At 47.4% G+C, this 19,882-nt stretch overlaps 1 protein-coding gene across 1 annotated transcript in view; it reads right to left on the reverse strand.

The window, feature by feature from the left end:
• Positions 1 to 18,489: 18,489 nt before the first annotated feature.
• LOC139765796 (uncharacterized) overlaps positions 18,490 to 19,882 on the reverse strand; it is a 30,102-nt gene continuing 28,709 nt past the window's right edge. The window contains exon 6 of the mRNA XM_071693589.1: positions 18,490 to 18,583. Within this exon, the coding sequence (XP_071549690.1) occupies positions 18,490 to 18,583 (94 nt within the window). The remainder of the gene's footprint in view (positions 18,584 to 19,882) is intronic.

Below are 19,882 nucleotides of genomic sequence, written 5' to 3' on the forward strand. Positions count from 1 at the left end.
ACTATCTCACTTCCTTCACCCTGCTCTCTGCCTGGTTTCCCTCGCTTTTCATTACATTTCCTAACCTCTGATTCTGTCCTCACCCTGCCGACCTCACCCTCCCTGCACTCCCTTTGCCTTACCGAGCATCCTGGATTTCTTATCCCCCCACGCCTCACACACCGCCCCTTACACCTCTCCCACATACATCACATCTCGCGTGACAGCAGCACCTTCCCTCCACCACAACGTCAGGTAGCTGAGCCCCGAATGTCTCATGGAAGGACAGCCTCCCAAGTCAGGGGTCATCATCGTCCGCTTGTATTGGGGTAAGGGCGTTGGACGAGCTGGTGTTGGGAGGGCGTGGGTTGAGGGAGGGAGAGGAGAAATGGGCCTGGATGCTGGGAGGATGAAGGGGTGCGGGGGAACTGTAGTAAAGGGGGGCTCTGAACTGTGGCGTGGTGCATAGTGGAGCTGTGGGTATGGGAGTGTGCATACGGGGGCAGTGGGGTGTGGGGATGGGCGTGAGGAGCTAGAGGGATGGAGGGAGGTGCACGATGAGGCTTGAGAACGTCATGAGGGTCTTGAGTTAGCTGTGGGTGCGGGAAGGGACTGAGGGGTGAGGGGGGTAGCCTGGGGGGAACGGGACGGGGCGTGACGAAGGCTAGGGTTAGGGAGGGCGTGTGGAGGGAGCATGAAAGGGGCTAGGGTTAGGGGAGGGGACGAAGGGAGGCGTGCTGGTGTTGGTAGGAGGCCGAGAAGCCCCGATGCAAGCCCAGTAAACACTACATCTGCCAAGTTAATACTGTGTGTTTGTGCGTCAGTACACACACACACACACACACACACACACACACACACACACACACACACACACACACACACATACACTTGCTGGTGTGAGTGCACGTATAGCATGGACATTCCTGTCCCTTCGTGTATGTTGTTGTATGCATCCCGGTACGTGTGTCTGTGTGGCTCGCGCGGTCATACTAATGGCTTAAGTACTGCATAATACCTGCTGATAAGGTCCTCGTCCTTCTCTGTACCATTAACGATTTGCACTCTTAATGAAATATTAGCATCAAAACCATGCTTTATTCAGTGTGTAGATGTACCTGGTTTAAGGAACATATACCACAACCTGCCATGATAGTGGCTGGAGCTACTTATAGACCTGAAGTCATGCACGATCATCCGGGTATAAATGATTACTCTTACCCATTTATACAGTCGAGGAGAACGGTGAATAGACTGGGTGTTGGCTAAAGCATTTCATCTGGCTACGTAATACACCTTCATCTCTCGCACATAGGTAGTGGAAATATCAGGCGCCCCCCCCCCCCCCCCCCCCACACACACACACACACACACACACACACACACACACACACACACACACACCCTTTACGATGACATATGCCCTTCTTACCTTTGAGTAACGCCAGGAAAAAAAAAATGGTGAAAATTGTCGCCAGAACCTGTCAGCCATTAGGTGATTATTTACCTATTGTTAGTAAAGGGTGGGCAGGGGGCGGCCACAGACAGAGCGAGGCACCACCCTACAATAAAAAGGTGCTGCAGCGCCCCAACATTCCTCCGTGAAAGGCGTAAATTGGCAGTGAATGGGGCGCGTTTAGCGGTGAGCGAATGGCTGTTCTGCCGGCCAGCCAGCCAGGCTCCGGTCTCCCCGACCCTCCTTCCCTCCAGGGACCCCCCTAACTCCTTTCCCGGCCCCATTACCACCCATCTCTCCTTCGTTCACCCTTCCCACGTACGTCTAACTTATCCTGTTCCTCTTCACGTCTGTCCTCCATGATTTTTTCCCTATCCCAACTCTCCCTGTCTCTCCCTCTCTCCATCTCCGGCATCTTACGTCTGCCTCTCGCCAACCACCCACACCCACACACACACACCCGCAGTATTGACGCTCGCCCCTATGGAGTGTCAGACAGACCCGGGGTTCACTCGGCCAGGATCGTATTAGTGAGTAATTAAGCGTCTCGGGTTTATGGTCTTGGTGCCGCGGGTGGACTGTAGATGGCGGCCGATAGGCCACCCCAGCACAGTGCCCAACTCACCTGTTTATGGCCGCACTTTAGATCCTGTTTCGCCGGGTCGGCAATGGAGATAAATGAAGTGTACTCTGGCGAGGTTGTTTCAGTAAGATTTATGGCGGATTATTAGTACAGCCCACGTATGTTGAGGAGGATGGTGGTGTAGGGTAGTGCCGCTACTGGACCACAGTCCTGCTGTAATGATTTTGCTCTCATCTTCCTGAGCTCCTCTCACACCCTCCTTGCCTCTCCCCCGTCACATTTCCCCTCACTCTTCGCCCTCCTTACTTATTTGTAACTACCTAAAGCATCGCATCGCTTCCACCCACACTGTATACATACACACACACACACAAGTGAAAAGTCACTCTCGGGCGAGTTTTATCATCATCATCGTCAGTTGACGAAATGAAAGAGTCTTGTCTAGGAACTTCTTCCCCCCTAAGGAGTCCATAATTTCCAGGCTTCTGATTGTAGCGCAGCCTCGAAGCTGTTAGGGACCAATGAAAGGAGTAGTAGGGTTCCAGATATATATGTACATTTGTTCACCTTTTCGCCAATTCCCGTTTTAGTGAGGTAGCACTAGGAATGGACGAAATACGGCTTCATTTGCCCACATCCATTCCATAGATGTCTTGTATAAATGCACCAAAAATAGAACCCGCTGTTCACAGGCAAGCCCCACAGACCTTTCCGTGGTTTCCCGCGATCGCTTCATATGTCCTGGTTTAGTCCGCTGACAGCACGTCGGCCCCTCTAAACCACATCGCTCCATTTTGCTCTATCGGATACACGCTTCACCCTTCCTACATGTTCAAGCCCTGGTAAATCAAAGCATCATCCACTCACTCCTTTATCATCAATGGCTTCGATAATCTCGATCTAACACACTAGTAAGGTTTGATCCACTCCTGTCATACTAATCCATGAGGCTTCGTTCTCTTCCACTATCGCAAACAACCTCGGTAGAACCCAGTGGTCTGTTTGAATCATTTGTATCTAAAACAACTTTACATCCTCCAGGTTCACGCAGGTCAGACTCACACTCGCACCAACTCGTCCCTCTTCCCGCTGCTAAACCTCATTACTTCACTTTGATTCACATCATTTTCCTTCATCCTTTACAGACTCTGCCAAACTCAGATATTGTATACTTTATGCTGGCAAACGCAGACCAGGAGGACCCTCGTCTGTGAGCAGCTGCGGAGGGCTTGGGACCTCCTCTCTCTCTCTCTCTCTCTCTCTCTCTCTCTCTCTCTCTCTCTCTCTCTCTCTCTCTCTCTCTCTCTCTCTCTCTCTCTCTCCGCGAATCAACCAGGAATTTGAAATTCATGCTCAAGACGAAGCAAAATGTGTCCTGAGACTCCGGGTTGTGTGTTTGTGTGTGTGTGTGTGTGTGTGTGTGTGTGTGTGTGTGTGTGTGTGTGTGTGTGTGTGTGTGTGTGACCATAATGGACCAGACTGCCCTTTTTTTTGTTTCATATTTCAAAATCATCATATAATTATCTTCTTTTCGTTCTTTTCTTGTCCTCTTGTTGGTGAAACTTGTTCTAAGGAGCCCTTGAATACGCCCTCAAAATTTCATCTTCCTTGGTCCACCCACACGGGCGTAGGAGCCGGACATACCCTCAGACGTACAGTTTCGCTCTAGCTGTCATGTGTAATGCACCGAAACCACAGTCACCTACCTATCCACAACCAGACCTTTCTATGGTTCACCCCGGCTGCTATATATATATATATATATATATATATATATATATATATATATATATATATATATATATATATATAATTCTTTCATTTCATCCCTGCTCGTCATTTTCTCCCTCAGCGGGAAATGACCCCCGGGGTCCGTGGTCAGAGCGTGGAGGAGGAGAGTAAGGCAGACCATGAAGAGGTCCGCGATGTTCCTGGAGGGCTGAGCGGTGGAGGATGAGGGAGAAGAGTGGAAGATGATATTAACATAATAGACAATAAAGGCCTTAACAGCGGCGCAACTTGACATATCATCACATCATAAAGGAACAGCCTTTTCGGATGCAGCAACTCATGACCCGGATTTATCACGGTGTGTTGAGACGATCGGCTTATCAACGGCATATCACACCCAGAAGTTAAAAAAAAAAAGAAAAAATGCAACGAAAAAGACTATAACATTTTTGAGCAAGAGACTGTAACAAGACACGTTTAAAATCCAAATGGAATTAGACTTAAAATGTGGTGGCTGGCTGGAGGCATATCTTGAGCCAGTACATAAAATACCACATCTTCCGGAAAGACTTAAAATTCCGGGAATGCTTCCAGATTGCAGTTAGGAGAGACTTTACGGCTCATACATAAATCTGAATATTTTCTTCCCATTGATCTGTCTTCTGGGGTCCTTGGACTGGCTGCTGGAGGGGAGGGCTTGGCTTTAGGGAGATAGCAAGAAAAGGACCTTACAAGGAAAAATGCCGGAGGAAGGGGAGTGTTTAGGAGGGAGGAAGGCAGGAAGAACCAGTAAAACAGGAGCAGGAGGATAGGAGGAGTTCAAGGAACATGTTGAAAGAGGGAGGAGAGCATAAGGGGAATGTGTCCTGTGTAGAGGGAGTAGGGAGTGGAGGAGAGGTGTGGTATGATAAGGAGGGAACAGAGAGTGGAGGAAGGGTGTATGATGAGGAGGAGGGAGTAAGGAGTGAAGGGAGATGGGGTTATATGTTAGGAAGGGGTATGTCAGGTGAGGGGAAGGGAACAGGGAGTGGAAAGGTGATATCAGGTAAAAGGGATAAAGAAGGAAGAAAGAAATGCCAGAGAACACCAGACAAGAAGGAAACAGGTGCTGGGGAAGTAATGATAAGACAAGAGAAAACAAGGAAAGAAAATAAAAGAAAAAGAGGAAGCAGGAAGAAAAGAGGAAATCAAGAGGATATCAAAGAGACGGTCATCAAAAAAGAAGAGTATGAAGAAGACAGCAGGGAGGAAGAAGGATGCAGGGTGCGCACGAGCAGGAGGCAGGATGAAGGCGATGGTTACGAGGCAGGGGACAGGAAGAGAAGGAAAGGCTGTAAAAGTAGCTAATAGGTAGGAAATGAGGTACAAGGGGAGGAGGAGGAGGGAGGTCCTAAAGAAAATATGAACGTTGTGGAACAGGAAGGAAGGAGGATGGGAGGGAAGAACTGTAGCTCTGGAGGTAGTAAAGCAGGAAGGAGGAGGCAGTGGAGTGGAAGAGAAGAGTTAACATGTTTCCTGCTGCAGGCCTCCTGCCCGGGAAATATTCTTGCCAGATACCTTCCTGGCTGGCTGGCTGGCTGGCTGTTTGTCTGGCTGGTTGGCTGGCTGCTTGGCTGGCTGGCTGAGCCTTGATTTGTGACAGGAGAGTGGAGCTGGGGGCGGCTCGAGAGAGAGAGAGAGAGAGAGAGAGAGAGAGAGAGAGAGAGAGAGAGAGAGAGAGAGAGAGAGAGAGAGAGAGCGTAGAGCAGGGAGCAGCTTGTTGGAGGGAGGGAGGGAGGGAAAGAGAGAGAGGATGGGAGAGATTGATGTCGAGAGCGCGATGGATGTGATAGAGTGGAGGTAAGGATCACGTTGAGGTAGGGAAAGTGAGAGAGAGACACACAGATAAAGACAGCTAGAAACACGAGAGGGAAGCAGTCATTCCAGCAGGCAAGACGGACACACACACACACACACACACACACACACACACACACACACACACACACACACACACACACGCTAACTCCCTCACAGCTTTTTAGAATCTCTGACACCAACCATACGCTCGGCTTCTGTGAGACGTATCGTGTAATTTGTGGACACAACTGACCGATAGACTGGGTTTGATGGTGGCAAATGAACTGTGGTATTGATAAGCGCAAAGTTTTACCTATCAGTAGTGTAAATGAAGAGGCAAGCTACAGTAGGAATTTTGTTGAGCTACAGAATGAGGAAAAAGACTTGGGCGTGATAATCTCTGGTGACCTGCATCCAAGTAAGCATTGCACAGAAGCCGTAAAGAAGGCGAACAAAATCTTGGATACGTGGGTCGGACTTTGGAACTGAAGTGTAGGGAAATGATCCTCACTTTTCACTGCTCCCTGGTGTATCTTTCTTGAACAATGTGTTCAGTTTTGATCACCCTACTTGAAGAAGGGCATAAACCGAATGGAGAGAGTACATAGGCTAGTTACCAAGATGATCCCTGTATTGATATACAAATCCTATTAAGAGCCGACTAAACGAACTTAAGATTATTTCACTTAGAGAAGGTTAAGATGTGATCTAATACAAGTACTCATAATCATCAATGGCTTCGTTAATCTCGATCTAACAGACTAGTTCAGGATAGACTCGTTGAACTTTAATGTTTCTGTATATAAGGTATGTGTTAAACTAACATGATCCTTTGTACAGAACGAATGAATAAGAAGTATCGTTTGTCAGAGATTCATGGGTTGAGATATGAATGCCAGACCATTCGTCAGCGAGGGAGGGAGGGAGGCAGTGATACTGCGATCCCACCAACTGATTCTGCCGGGGCAGGGCTGCCCTAACACAGCGAGAATGTGTCATGATAAATGACTTCTACTGTGATCATTTTTTCTCGTTGTGACAAGTTTGAGACTAGTGTCCAGATAACGGGTGTTGATGATACACTATGTTTACGAAAGTTAATTTATAAAGACCGAATTTACAGAAAACTTGGAGTGTTGATTTTTTAGAAAATGTGATAATTTATTTTATATTCACTTTATATATATATATATATATATATATATATATATATATATATATATATATATATATATATATATATATATATATATATATATACTTGATTGCTGTTTCCCGCGTTAGCGAGACAGGGCCAGTTTATATTAAAAAAATATCGATACAAATTCTGGTGAAAATCTGGTTTTTAAGTACACATATTTTTGATTGACGTAGGCACAGGATCAGCAGCCGGGCACCTCAGTCTTTCCCTTATCAGTAACAATAGATAAACTTATGGCAGTCTTTCAAAAGGCTGCGCTACTTTCAGCAGCAGGGAAACGTAGACACCTTCGGCGTGAGAAGTTCTTTTGACGAGACTACTACTAGAGATACAGCATCTCCAAAGGTAACTTTAAACTAGAGAGGGCGGAGTCTGGTAACACCCACCGTATATATATATATATATACACACGCGCGCGCGCTTTAACAAATGAAAACAATTGGTTATTCCATGATTTGTTTCCATGATATATGATAGGCTTCATCGAATTCCACGACGGTTACATGATACTGACGGTATATCATAATCTGGTGTTGTCTGATGCATCCTGCTGGAGACCTCAGCTGCGCTATCCTCCCGTGTTCAGTGTAGACCAAACACTTGATCACCTCGCTAACCTTGGACCACGGCGACAATACCTGTCGTGAGCTGTTGTCTTCACTATGCCCCCGTCACCAAGGCTTGTTGGGTTCGGGACACCCGTCTGACAGCTGCTTCCGGCAGTTTCTGTTTTGAAACCGACAACGCGAGGATTGACTGTTGTAGTACTTCCTTCTTTTCATCGAACGGTGAAGCTATGGATATTTTTTTTCTCTTTTTATCTATCGTTATAAGTTTGCTGCGATGAAGAGTCCCGTCTACGAACATCTGTGGAATGATTTTTGCGTACTGAATAACTATTACGTTCTTTTCCTGTAAAAGGCGAATATGTGATATATATATATATATATATATATATATATATATATATATATATATATATATATATATATATATATATATATGTGTGTGTGTGTGTGTGTGTGTGTGTATAATGTTTGTGTATCTGTGCATGAGTATTCTCTTGATATGAGTGTTGAGAGTGGCGGGGTTTCTCCCAGAAGACTGCTTTAGTTAGCAGCTCATGACTATTCATACAGGAAAGAAGTCACATGAATGTTCATACTGCCAAAGGACCACTTCCCTAAGGATACTGCAAAGTTACTCATGCATGAAACACTGTTTCTGACGGGCAAGGAAGATATATATATATATATATATATATATATATATATATATATATATATATATATATATATATATATATATATATATATATATATATATATATATATATATATTGTGTAGGATGAATGATGCGATGGTTTGATATTTTTTGTGTCTAGAGCACAGGTTTCACTCACGCCTCCGTCAGTGGGTCCAGTACCAGCCAGCGATATGTACAGCGTGGAACAAAACCATGGGAGGGATGCAAGTCCTAGTTGCTTCCCTCCTTAGTGATTTAGAGGCCGTCCTCTTTAACTCCTGGGGGATGGAGCGGCTTCAAGGGTGGGTCTGCAGATAGCCGCTCCCAACTGCCGCTGGGAAGCAGTTTGCCCGGTGGATATGCCTCAGACAGTTGGTTAAATTATTCCCTCCAGCGAGCACCGCCAGCTTCAGCATTCCGTGCCCGCTACTTGGCGCACGTCGTGAAGCCTAGGGTGACGCTTTGTGCTGCTAATGGAGCTTTCGGAGTGCCATGACGGACTTGGCTATGTCCGCAGTGCTGCTCTGGCCAATAAGCCGGAGGGACGGCCGAGGTATCGGCTAGGATCTACCACTTCACGAATTGAGGCCCGGGTGTGGAAAATACGAAAAAAAAGAAGAAGAAACAGGAAGGAAAAGAACAAAGCTAAAAGTCTGGTTTTTTATACTCATTATAGACAGTTATTTAGTGGAGTCAGAGGGAAACCTTATAATGGGGTATCATGGACTATAGCACCAAGGTTACACCCCTTAGTGCAAGAAATGGTTTGGTCAAAAGATGTGAACATGTGTCGGTTCTCAAGCGTCTTATGGTCTTGGGTTTCACAAGATTCGGGAAAACAGCCAAGGATTACCAGGACCTTGGTACTGAGAAGGATCCACCTGCTGTTAGCGTTCCTGACCGTTGAAGCATTCACGGGCCGCCCAGGGTCGAGCTCATAGGTTCGAATCCTGGTTACGACAGTCGGTCCACAGTCAACCCAGCTGTTCACCCACTCCTAATGATTGGTCGATAAAATGGGTACCTGGTTCAGGCTAGAGTATATATATATATATATATATATATATATATATATATATATATATATATATATATATAGCGTTAATGGAATGGCCTTGATTAGGGCCTTAGCTGGCCGTGCCGTCTCAGCTAACATAAAAGAGATGTGCTTACCACCACACCCACACTTAACTCCCACCCAGTACCAGCACTACCATCACCACCTCTCCCACCACGGTGATGCCCTGCACTCACCACCCCCTCCTGCCGATACCACCGACTATCACGACTGCCACAACTACCACGACCAGCACCAGTAACGCCCATAGTTGTCAACGCCGATGCCGCCCTCACCACAGAATCACAAACCATTACCTCGGTTATGGAGGCAGGAACGGCCGACCGTGCGCGCCCACAGTCGGCCAGCAGCTAGCTCACCTCCCCCCCCAGCTACAGCCGCCGCTACGACACCGACGGCATGGGAACGGAAAACGATAGTTGTCGTCGGCACAAATCATAAGGCTGGGAAATGATAAATCCACAAGCCATGGTATCATCAGCCGGGCGCAAATTACTGGGTGTTTGTCTGTCCCCTGTTTTAACGCTGTACTTACGCGCACACAGTCGTCCTCAGACATGTGTTTTTAGGTCAAACGCCGCAATAAATATAATAACTCCTTTACTGTGGTTTAGAATTTGATCGGAGAGTACCACGCTTCAGAAGGTTTGTGAGATGGGCTTTGATGCCGTAAAATACTAGTTTTCAACGACAGAATATATTGCACAGCATTATCCTTCGTCTTTTTTTTTTTTTTCACGGAAGTCTAAATTGCTATAATATAGCACACGGCTTGTGCGAATTATCGTATAATGAAAAAAAAAAGAATGTACCGCTTCAGAGACGTGGAGTTAATGTGTTCTCCACGACCATCACACAACCCGTGATTTACTGTAGCCTCGGCCAGCCATGACGTCATCCATTATCATAAACAGACCCGTCGCACAGAAGTGACGTCACCTTATGGTGAAAAACGGTGGACTGAACGATAATGGAACGGTAAACTGGCGAAAATATAGAGTGGGTTGAGGTACAAGCTGTGGACATCAGATTAGAAGATGGGGAAGAGTGTAAAGAAAACGACAGCCAAGTGGAACGTAATGCAAAGAGGGCGATCAAGGAGACGTTGTGGACATGTAAAATAGAGTTGACTCCATCAGACGTGATAGATTACGGCAATAGTATGTATGGTTGGAGATGACGGGATGACAGAGGGGGGAAGAGGGAGTAAGAGTTCTAGGAGAAGGAGAGGATAATATTTAGAAGCTGAATCGGATGAGCAAATGATAGAAAACAGAAAACTCGAGACATGTTAAGACAGACCCATATAGGTTTGTGATGATGGTGTGGCTAGCTTGACAGTAGAGTCGTTCAGTTGCACACACTTCCCCAGCCACACCTCTCCTTCATCTGACCACTTACTCATTCTCTCGCCAACCGTCACTGTACCATTTTCTCCTCATGACTTGAAGTTCCTCCTCTGTAGTTACTCACCATCTCTCCCGCGTCTCTCACCCCGCCGTCTCCTCGCCATGCCTCTCACGGCACTGGTCGTCTCCCCGCCATGCCTCTCACGGCACTAGTCGTCTCCCCGCCATGCCTCTCACGGCACTGGTCGTCTCCCCGCCATGCCTCTCACGGCACTGGTCGTCTCCCCGCCATGCCTCTCACGGTACTGGTCCCGCCACGGAGGGCCTTGTGGTGCCGCTCTAACTGACCAGTGACACCGTTGTGAGGTGATACCCAGCCCTCCACCCGGCTCATGTTCCCCACGAGTTGGCATCCGTGTGTAAAGCATTATATATGATCGTTGATACTTCAACAAATCTCGCACTGTCTGCTGTGCCAATTGGAAAATTAGACGTCATATCATTCAAAACGTAGTGTGGGAGATCTTTAGTTGATCGACGTGTGTATCAAAACGTTTAGATTATTTACATGTAGGTGATAAATGTATCAATAAGCGTCTGTAGCTCTTTGAGCCGTGCGGATGAGCGAGTTGTACACTCGGAGGGGGAGGGATGGCGCTCCATCTCCCCTCTGGGTTAACTAATGAACACGTCGTCCTTTGCACTTCGGTGTAAATTAGTGTTAGGTATGTGCCATGTTTTTTTTTTTCACAGGAGTGAATGATAGCTAATCAGGAAATCGCAGTTTACACCATTGGCTAAGAAACCGTTTCTCACTTCACAACGCACTGTGAACGATGAATAGTATTATCAAGACTGTAATTTTCTGTGAATGAGGGATTAGTGTGAATAGTTTACGGTGACCGAGTCACATAATTGCAGCGCCTGGCAAGAGACCTTGTGTGTGTGTCTGTGTAGCAGGGCAGTATGAACCGTGGGTGCGTGTGTACCCTCCCCACCTCCGTACATCGTTCTTGCTGAGGTGACCACCGTGGTTGATAGGGAGTTTTGGTGGGGATAATATACTCAGTGACCATTCCTTCCCTATAGGAACCAGGCGAGGTGGCAAAGTTGTAGAACGGTAGTGGAGGAAACCACACGCCATCCAAAGGTTCAGGTAAAAACGCATTGAGTGCTGGAAAGAAGAAAGAAAGAAACACAAGAAAAACATTTTGTTTACCTGAGGAGAGGAACACTAGTTTTTGTAGGTATCATCTGTATATATGACGGGGTTACCAGGCAGCATATGGTGATGCTCAGGACGGACGGTACACGCCTGTGTCTTCCAGTCGAAGAAAAATTTCGGTAACGCAACAGTGGCAGCAGTACGGAGGGTCGTCGTGCGCGGCTCCCTCAGGGGAAGGTGGCCAGGTACTGGATATATCACCAGGAGTCAGTTTTCACTCACTGTATACGATTCCTTCTCCCATGTGGTGGCGTGGGCAAGACGTTACAGACACTCGACAGCCTTGACTCTTCAGAGTTGTACAAACATAGATGAATGTGAGGCAGGTTACAGAAGTGATATGTGAGTCTCATGAGTTTCTTAGACTACTGGAGGTGCCTTATTAACATGTCATATCATGGCCTTGTTCACATCTTCTGAGCCTTCTCCCAGCTGTCTCAGGTGTGGGTCGAGCATGGATGAGCTGGCTGTGGTAGGTAGCCGTAGACCTCTGTGCCCACAACCCGGGTTAAGTGAATGCGATTATGCTTCACGGTAGCGGCCGGCGGCGGCCCCAGCGCCATTGTGCACCAGTTAGCGGCCGTCAGGACCCGCGTGATTTACCGATAGATTATCCCTCAACACTGGCTTTATTTTGGCCCCGGGACGCGACGCGAGGAGGACCCGCGCCAGGCTCTACCGTCGAGGGAGGGAAGACTTAAACCTATGTGAAGGGAAATGTATAAATCCAAATTATGAGAACATATTGTCTGTACAAAACGGACTCCGCATGTTCTATGGTGGAGAAACATACAGCAACGAGGAATGCGTAAAACTGCGCCGGGCAAGGGGGAGGCTGGACACCGGGGAAGAACCACAGTGAAGAACAGAATTTACGAGGTTCCATTGTCGTTCCTTTGTGACAACAGGACTCTAGTGACGGAAGCCCACGACACGGCAATATCTACAGTATTTAACTTCCGACCGAGCGGGAGTGCGGTGCTGTGGACTGGCCGGGCAGCCGAGGGGTGTAGTGATGGGTTATGGCCGCGTAGATGGAGTTGTGAGGTTGGGGTCTTGCTGTATAGATGGAGGTGTGGGGTTGGGGTCCTGCAGTATAAAAGGTGAAGTGGGCTTGGGATCTTGCTATATATATGGAGGTGTAGGGTTGGGGCCTAGCTGTATAGATGGAGGTGTGGGATGAGGACTTGCTGCAGGTGTGGAGCTGAGGTATCGTCAACGGACCAGTGTGGCATCAGGTGTAAACTCACTAGAGTAGTCTCGTCGGTCAGGACGTTCGACTTATGTTTTAGCGTCGGAATTCTCACACACACACACATTGCTGCCAGCGCGGGAGAATTAATTTTCTTGTTTGCGAAACGCTTTTGTCTATTCATCCGCCTGACGTCTAATTAATTAGCTGTCTCAGGTTGCACATCTGAGGAGAGCTGCTCTTGTTTTAAGCGTACACAATACACGGGCATCAAACGCTTACAGTTTTTCCAAACTTTTTTTCTGCTCTTCTCTTTTTTTCTCTGTCTCTCTCTGTCTCTCTCTCTCTCTCTTCTCTCCACCAAACTGGTTTAATTGGAACGTCTGACGACCCTGGCCAGGGCTGTGTGAGCTGTCGACTCGGTGGAGTGGACTGATGGGACTGATTCACAGGTGATCGATATTTTCGCGTCGGGATATTGTCAGGGACGTAAGCAAACTGTGAAGGTGCAAGAAGCGGCCCCAGACGCCTCTGTCAAGGCCTCTGTTGCTGGGTGATGGGGGAGGCTGGCTAGCTACGCAGAGAGAGAGAGAAAAAAGTTCCATCAAAATGATTTACAAAAAGTGTTGGGTAAGAATAAACCAAGACGATCTAGACTTTCCACAAAAGAGGGAAGGTTTGTGTGAGGCATACGAGATGGTGTGAGGCACAGCTACGACTGTAGGTAAGCCGTGTTGCAAGACGATGTCTTCTGGTGTACGTGGGGTTTACACGACTGTTCTGCTGCACGGACGGCAGGCAGCCAGGCACAGGAGCTTGTCTAAGTTAATGTTCTCAGGGGAAGGGCATTGGATGGAGGGGCTGTGCTGGACAGAAAGGCAGAGGGAAAGGAGGGAGACTTGGCTACAAGGGAAGGGGAGGGACCATTGTAGGCTGCTCCGCCAAATTACACATTACGGTAAATTTGTTGTGAACTGATCGATAATGGTGGATGGTTGGGAGGGAGGGGGTTGCTGTAGGTTGTGACGTTTGTTGTAGGGCGGTGGGTTGTGGTGTGTGTGTGTGTGTGTGTGTGTGTTGTGAGGCGGTGGGGTTGTGACGTGTGCTGAAGGCCCCGTGTCCTAGTTGATAGCGACTATTGTTTGTTCTAAGGACCGAGGGTGTCATTTAGTCTTCATTTGCTAGTATGCAGAAGCCATTGCTGGAAGGTAAGGGGCCACACGGTAATGCACATGGGTGAAGATTGAGAGAGAGAGAGAGAGAGAGAGAGAGAGAGAGAGAGAGAGAGAGAGAGAGAGAGAGAGAGAGAGAGAGACAGAGGAGTAAGAAGAGGGTAGAGAGGGAAGGAGGAAAAGGGGTTGTTGGTGCAGGTAGGGAGGTAACCCGGTAGGTAAAGAGATGTGAATCGATTCTGACACCCGTCCGTCCGTCCGTCCGTCCAGACAGACAGACAGACAGACAGACGTACAGAGGCTTCCCCTCCCCATCCATCACTCACGCCACGGAAGAGCCGACAGCAGGACCAAGACAAGAGCGACGCTCCTCCATTGTCTTGTTAAACGAAACAATTGCTGCTTTTAGAACTGCGTGACGGAACGTAAATGAAAGGGGGGACCCCTACGAGCGGTCGTAACGGTCTAGACTAACCCTACATTTGGGCCTACGTTTGGTCACGGGGAGGTGTGGCCAGACTCTCTAGTGTAGGGCAGAGCTCTGCCATGACCCGGGCTGAGGACGCAATTGGTGTGGGCAGGACTCGGGGTTAATTCCGATTAAGGAGCACATCTAATATCAGTGATTTTGTTATGATAGCCGAGTGTGTGGTGAATACAAGATTGGCAGATTAGGATCATTTTTCTTTTACAGTAACGAATAAATGAATAAAGGAAAATGTGGGATTGGTGAACGTAGAAGTGAGATTTACCGTCATTTTCAGTGTTATAGTCGAAATATACCAACGTTAATGTCGTCTCCAGCGCCCCGCCGTATGGCGTAAATTGTTCGCTGAACATGTTCGCGAAAAGTAATTGCATGCGCTTAACGAGCTAACTGCGTTACAAGGTGAAAATTCAGAGAATACACAGAGACTCGTTAAGGCACACAGCAGGATCCGCGGCTGAGGGAGGTGTTGGGAAGAGGGGGGGAAATCCTGCAGGGACCAACTCAAATCCTCCGGTAGGTGAGGCTCAGGAGGTAAGACGAGTGACTGACGACCGGGTACAGAGCCTTGCGGTCGTGACGCCACCATATCCACACCAAAGGTCCGGCACACTCATCGTCTGGACGCGACGGACCCCAGCCCAAGTGTTATATTTCAAGTTGCAGGACATGTATATCCGTTGTCATTTATACAGTAACTAGAAGTGACTCACTCAGTCAGTTCGTGTCGCATCTCCACCATTTTCAAAACCGTGACCAGATCACGCAATGTACCTCATATTCACACACTGGCCTTCTATCTGATAGGCTTCACTCAGTGTATCAGTGTATCTCGAAGGAGTTTAAACCACGTTAATGTTTATCTATAAGATAACAGTTGTTTATTCTGACACACTAATTCTTAGATGTAGCTACAGCTTGTGATAACAGATGTTAAATAAGAGTAAACTCCTCCACAGTGAAGGATTAAGGTTATGCCTGACTGTATGTCAGGAATGATAGGTTAGGTTTTAAAACATGGCCTGTATGAGCACAGCAGAACACTCCCCCACCAGCTGAGCACCGCCTGTACGAGTCTACTATACGTGTACTTACGGCCTGCAGAAGAATTTTACGTATTAGGTAAAAGAAAAAGAGTCCTGATATCCTTCCTCCAGCCTTGGATACGTCCGTAAGGTTGTTCGAGGACTTGAGAATCCTCGACATCTTTTGCTTCTGCCCTGGAACCTCCCGGAAGTCGTCAACCCTAATCATGCTCAAATGCAAATCCTTCAAGTGCGAATTGCACTCGAGTTCCACCTTTGAGACCGGAGCACAGCAGCAAGGCAGCACTGGCTTGCTGTACCTTCATCCCAGGGGCTGGGCTGCCTGGCCTTACCCTGCTCGCTGTAGCTGACTTATTGATGTTTGATGTCCGTATGGTTTATAAGGGAGAGGTTCACCTCCCTGCATGCCGCTCATGTTGCAGGCTTCAAGGTGACCATATTTATCATACCTTGTAATTAATGTGCGATACGAGGAAGGGATACATGGTTAAGCCAGTGTTGTTTGTTGATGATGCAATGGGCTGTATGACCCAGGTCTTGTGGCTCATGTTGATGGGGTGTATATATAAACAAAGAACGGGACGAGGAGTCGTATGTATTGCCTCAGTCTCACACGGTCCACTGTATCCTTCCCCACCCCCCACTTATACTACCCCCTGCCCGGCAGGAGTTACGACCGCCTCACCATTAACGTCTTGATAACAGTCGGGACACGACCAGAACGTAGCCATCAGCTCGGCGGGGTTTTCTAGGGTGGCAGCGAGCTTGGAAGAGGCAGAAGCCGGGCAGACATTATGGAGGGGTGGTGGTGGCCATTGTTGGCTGTGCACTCGACCGAATCTACAACGACGATGCTAGGCTTGCTGTAGTGGGGGGAGAGGGTTTATATAACCCGCTGTGAAAGCTGGGCTTTACAGGGAAACCCGCGCGTGTGTGGTTAGAAATGGTTCCTTTTGATGTGTGAGGCTGGAGGGATAAGCTTGAGCATTGTTTGGGAGGACTGTGTTACAGTAGCCAATACAGACAACACTGGAACTGAAACGCGTCATGAAGTAAGGCTGTGTTGTTTCATTGCTAGCGTAGAAGAAAATGAATAAATGAAATGCTAATGGAAGAGAGAGCGGGAGGACTGGCGAGATGATGTGAGGGAGAGGAATACTGTACGTGAAGGTGTGGCTGGAGGATGAATGAGGTATGTAGAGTGAAACAGGCGTACTTATAACCTCAACACATCAACATCATATTACCCTTCCCGCGCCGCGCTGCATGAGGGGTTGTGATGGTAATCCAGGGTGTTTGTAAATTTCTCTGCTGGAATGCAGCACTTGTTGCTCTCTCTCTCTCTCTCTCTCTCTCTCTCTCTCTCTCTCTCTCTCTCTCTCTCTCTCTCTCTCTCTCTCTCTCCATACAACATAACACAAGCAGTAACACCCGAGCTTCTTCCTACAGACCTTCTTCACTTTGACTCTCATTTTACGAGTCTTTCTGACACTTTAGCTTTGTTTTGAGATGTTTACTTTCGAAGCACTAGCTGAGGTTTATTGCAGTTTTCTTGTTCATGATGTTCAGCTGCTTCCCACACGCCCACCCTAACTTTTATATCCACAGTTCCTTGCACAACCAAGGTTTGCTTTACTCTCGTAGCTTATCAGTAACTTGTCAATAACTTCATGAAGTGAAGTTTATTTCTTTAACTTCAGTAATTTCATGAAGCTTATCAGTAACTTGTCAATACCTCCACGAAGTGAAGTTTATTTCTTTAACTTCAATAATTTCATGAAGCTTAGTGTATTTTTGGTGACCATATTTGTTGCAATGTCGTCTCTTCGCCACTCATTTTGTTGATTTTGATTTTCTCCTCTCGAAACAACGTGTATTCTTTCCCTATTAATTGCGTCCCATGTATCTGATAGTTCATTTTCCACTGTCTTTTTGGTGTGGGTTTGTGAAGCGTTCATGAACCGGCCTCACGGGTGTCGGGGGCCGGGCTGGGTAATGTTACAACATTCTGCCGCCGTGATCCCAGCACCTCCCTCCCTCAGGCAACTCCAGCTGGCGGTGTTGACGTTCTACACGGAATATGCTGATAAGGTTGAAAGGTTGGCAACCCTTGTTATGGTTCACAGATGATGTCGGCGAATCACTGTGGTTGATTTGGACTTAGTGAGTTGGTGCGTTTACCTTAAGGTTAAGACTTTACAACTCTTATGTTTTATTGTTTATATCTATCATGAATCCTTCTGTTATCATCAATTTTATGTACACTAATCTCTGGTATATATATATATATATATATATATATATATATATATATATATATATATATATATATATATATATATATATATATATATATATACTTATTTAGAGAGTTTACGTAATTTCTTGCTGAATCATCTCTTTATCTATTTGTTGTTTGTCTGTAGTAACGTGCATGTCTTAATTTTACTGAAATTATGCTACCATCACGGTCGGGTTCCTCACCCACGATTTATCATTGCATGAGCCAAGCAAATAGGGGTCAAAGGCAGGGGGAATTGTACCTGCCAGTCAGACCAGCCTTGGCAAAGCCTGTTGTCACACACACACACACACACACACACACACACACACACACACACACACGGAAGTCAAGCAAGGATTTTGAGGTTAATTTTTTCAAAAAGAAATTAGACAAGGAAAAGCACCATGATCCATCACCTGTGACTGGCTACATTAGAAGGAGGTCAAGATATGCGAGTTGTGCACGTCTCACAAAGGATGGAGAGAGAACCAGTCGGGGAAACGAAGGATGGATCATGTAGGACCACAAGGCTGTGGCTGGGGAAGTGAGCCGAAATCACTGAGCAACAGGATCGGGAGGCACTAAAGGTGGAGGAGGAAACAAAGAAGCAGAGGATTCAGATCAAGAGATCATGAAGAGCGTCGTCTTGACACGAGAGGGAAGTCGGGGAGGGTATTGAATACCCAAGCCAAAGGGTATGCACACAGATTTCCATCTGTAGAGGGGATTCAGAAGGTATGTTGTCTGAGGATGATAGATCAAATGACGGAGAAAAAAGGAGAGAAAAAAGGTTAGTGGTTTCTCTTCTGGATGTGCTAGAGTTTGATCGAAAGGAGGTTATGTTCGTGTCATGGTGTGCGGAAACTATTGGAAGTAGTGAGCGGGGGAAGCGGGAGTAGGAGCAGGTTCTGGGGCTGTTGAACAGAGTCAGAACATAAGGAATGATACAGGGGAACGGACACAGAGACATTGGAAGAGCGGGGTACACAGAGAATTCAGCGAATCTTTAGAGAATGATATACACTGTCGGGGGAATTTATGGTCCGACAGGTGGAAGGCTCACACCAGCGCAGAATGTTTGGAGAATCGGTGTTTGTTGGGCAGAAGGGGAGATTTTTAAGAAGGCCAGAGAAGTGGAGGTTGAAAAATCAACAGTGAAGTATTTAGCATAAAAGTGGGTGGCACTGCAGTAGAAAAAAAGAGTGAATAAAGCAGGAGGATGATAGACGTGAGTGAACGATGACTTCTGGAAGATGATCATATCCCAGAAAAATGGAGAGAGCGAAGAAAGAAGGAATGGTTGATGAAAACAGTACCTACGGCTGTACAGACACCGGACGCAGCCTCTGTGAGAATAGAAGAAAGGAGAATCGCTTGATGTAATGAAGACAATGGAACAATCAGAGATGGTGAAGGTCTATAGATGTGAGGGCCTTGTAGCCAGTTGGTGCTCATGCAGATTAAGAAAGTTCAGAATTAAGTGGAGATCAGTGTGTGTGTGTGTGTGTGTGTGTGTGTGTGTGTGTGCGTGTGCGCATTTGCCACCACACTCCCTGGGTGGGTAGGATCTGCCGCCCTAGTGAACTTCCTCGTCCAGAAAAAAAGAAAGAGAGAAGGAAAGAAAGAAAGACTCCCTCTTCCCTGGTGATAGAGACATTACTTCCGCCAGCCGCTGGTGAGGTGGGAGGTGAGGGAGGTGTGGGGAGGGCATGGTGGTCTGGAAGATGCCGGTTATTATTTTTTTTTTCTCGCCTCTTTATTGGCCCGGGGGGGGGGCGGGCGGCCCGCGCGTGTGCCCACATACGGCGGGGAGTTAGAGGGTTGCGATGGTTGTCCTTGGAGGAGGGGAGGGCGTGATGGTGTTAATGGCGGCGTGCCGGAGCGGTGAGGCAGGAAGCTGCGGTGACCGGATTATCAGCAGCAGTCGGTAATCAAGGGCCATTACCGCAGCCGCAGTCTGAGGGAGATTGTCGGGCGGGGGTCTCAGGTGGGTCTGTGGGTGTGGTGTCGCCTG

Source organism: Panulirus ornatus, chromosome 56 (genome assembly GCF_036320965.1).
Source record: "Panulirus ornatus isolate Po-2019 chromosome 56, ASM3632096v1, whole genome shotgun sequence".
Taxonomy (NCBI): Eukaryota; Metazoa; Arthropoda; class Malacostraca; order Decapoda; family Palinuridae; genus Panulirus; species Panulirus ornatus.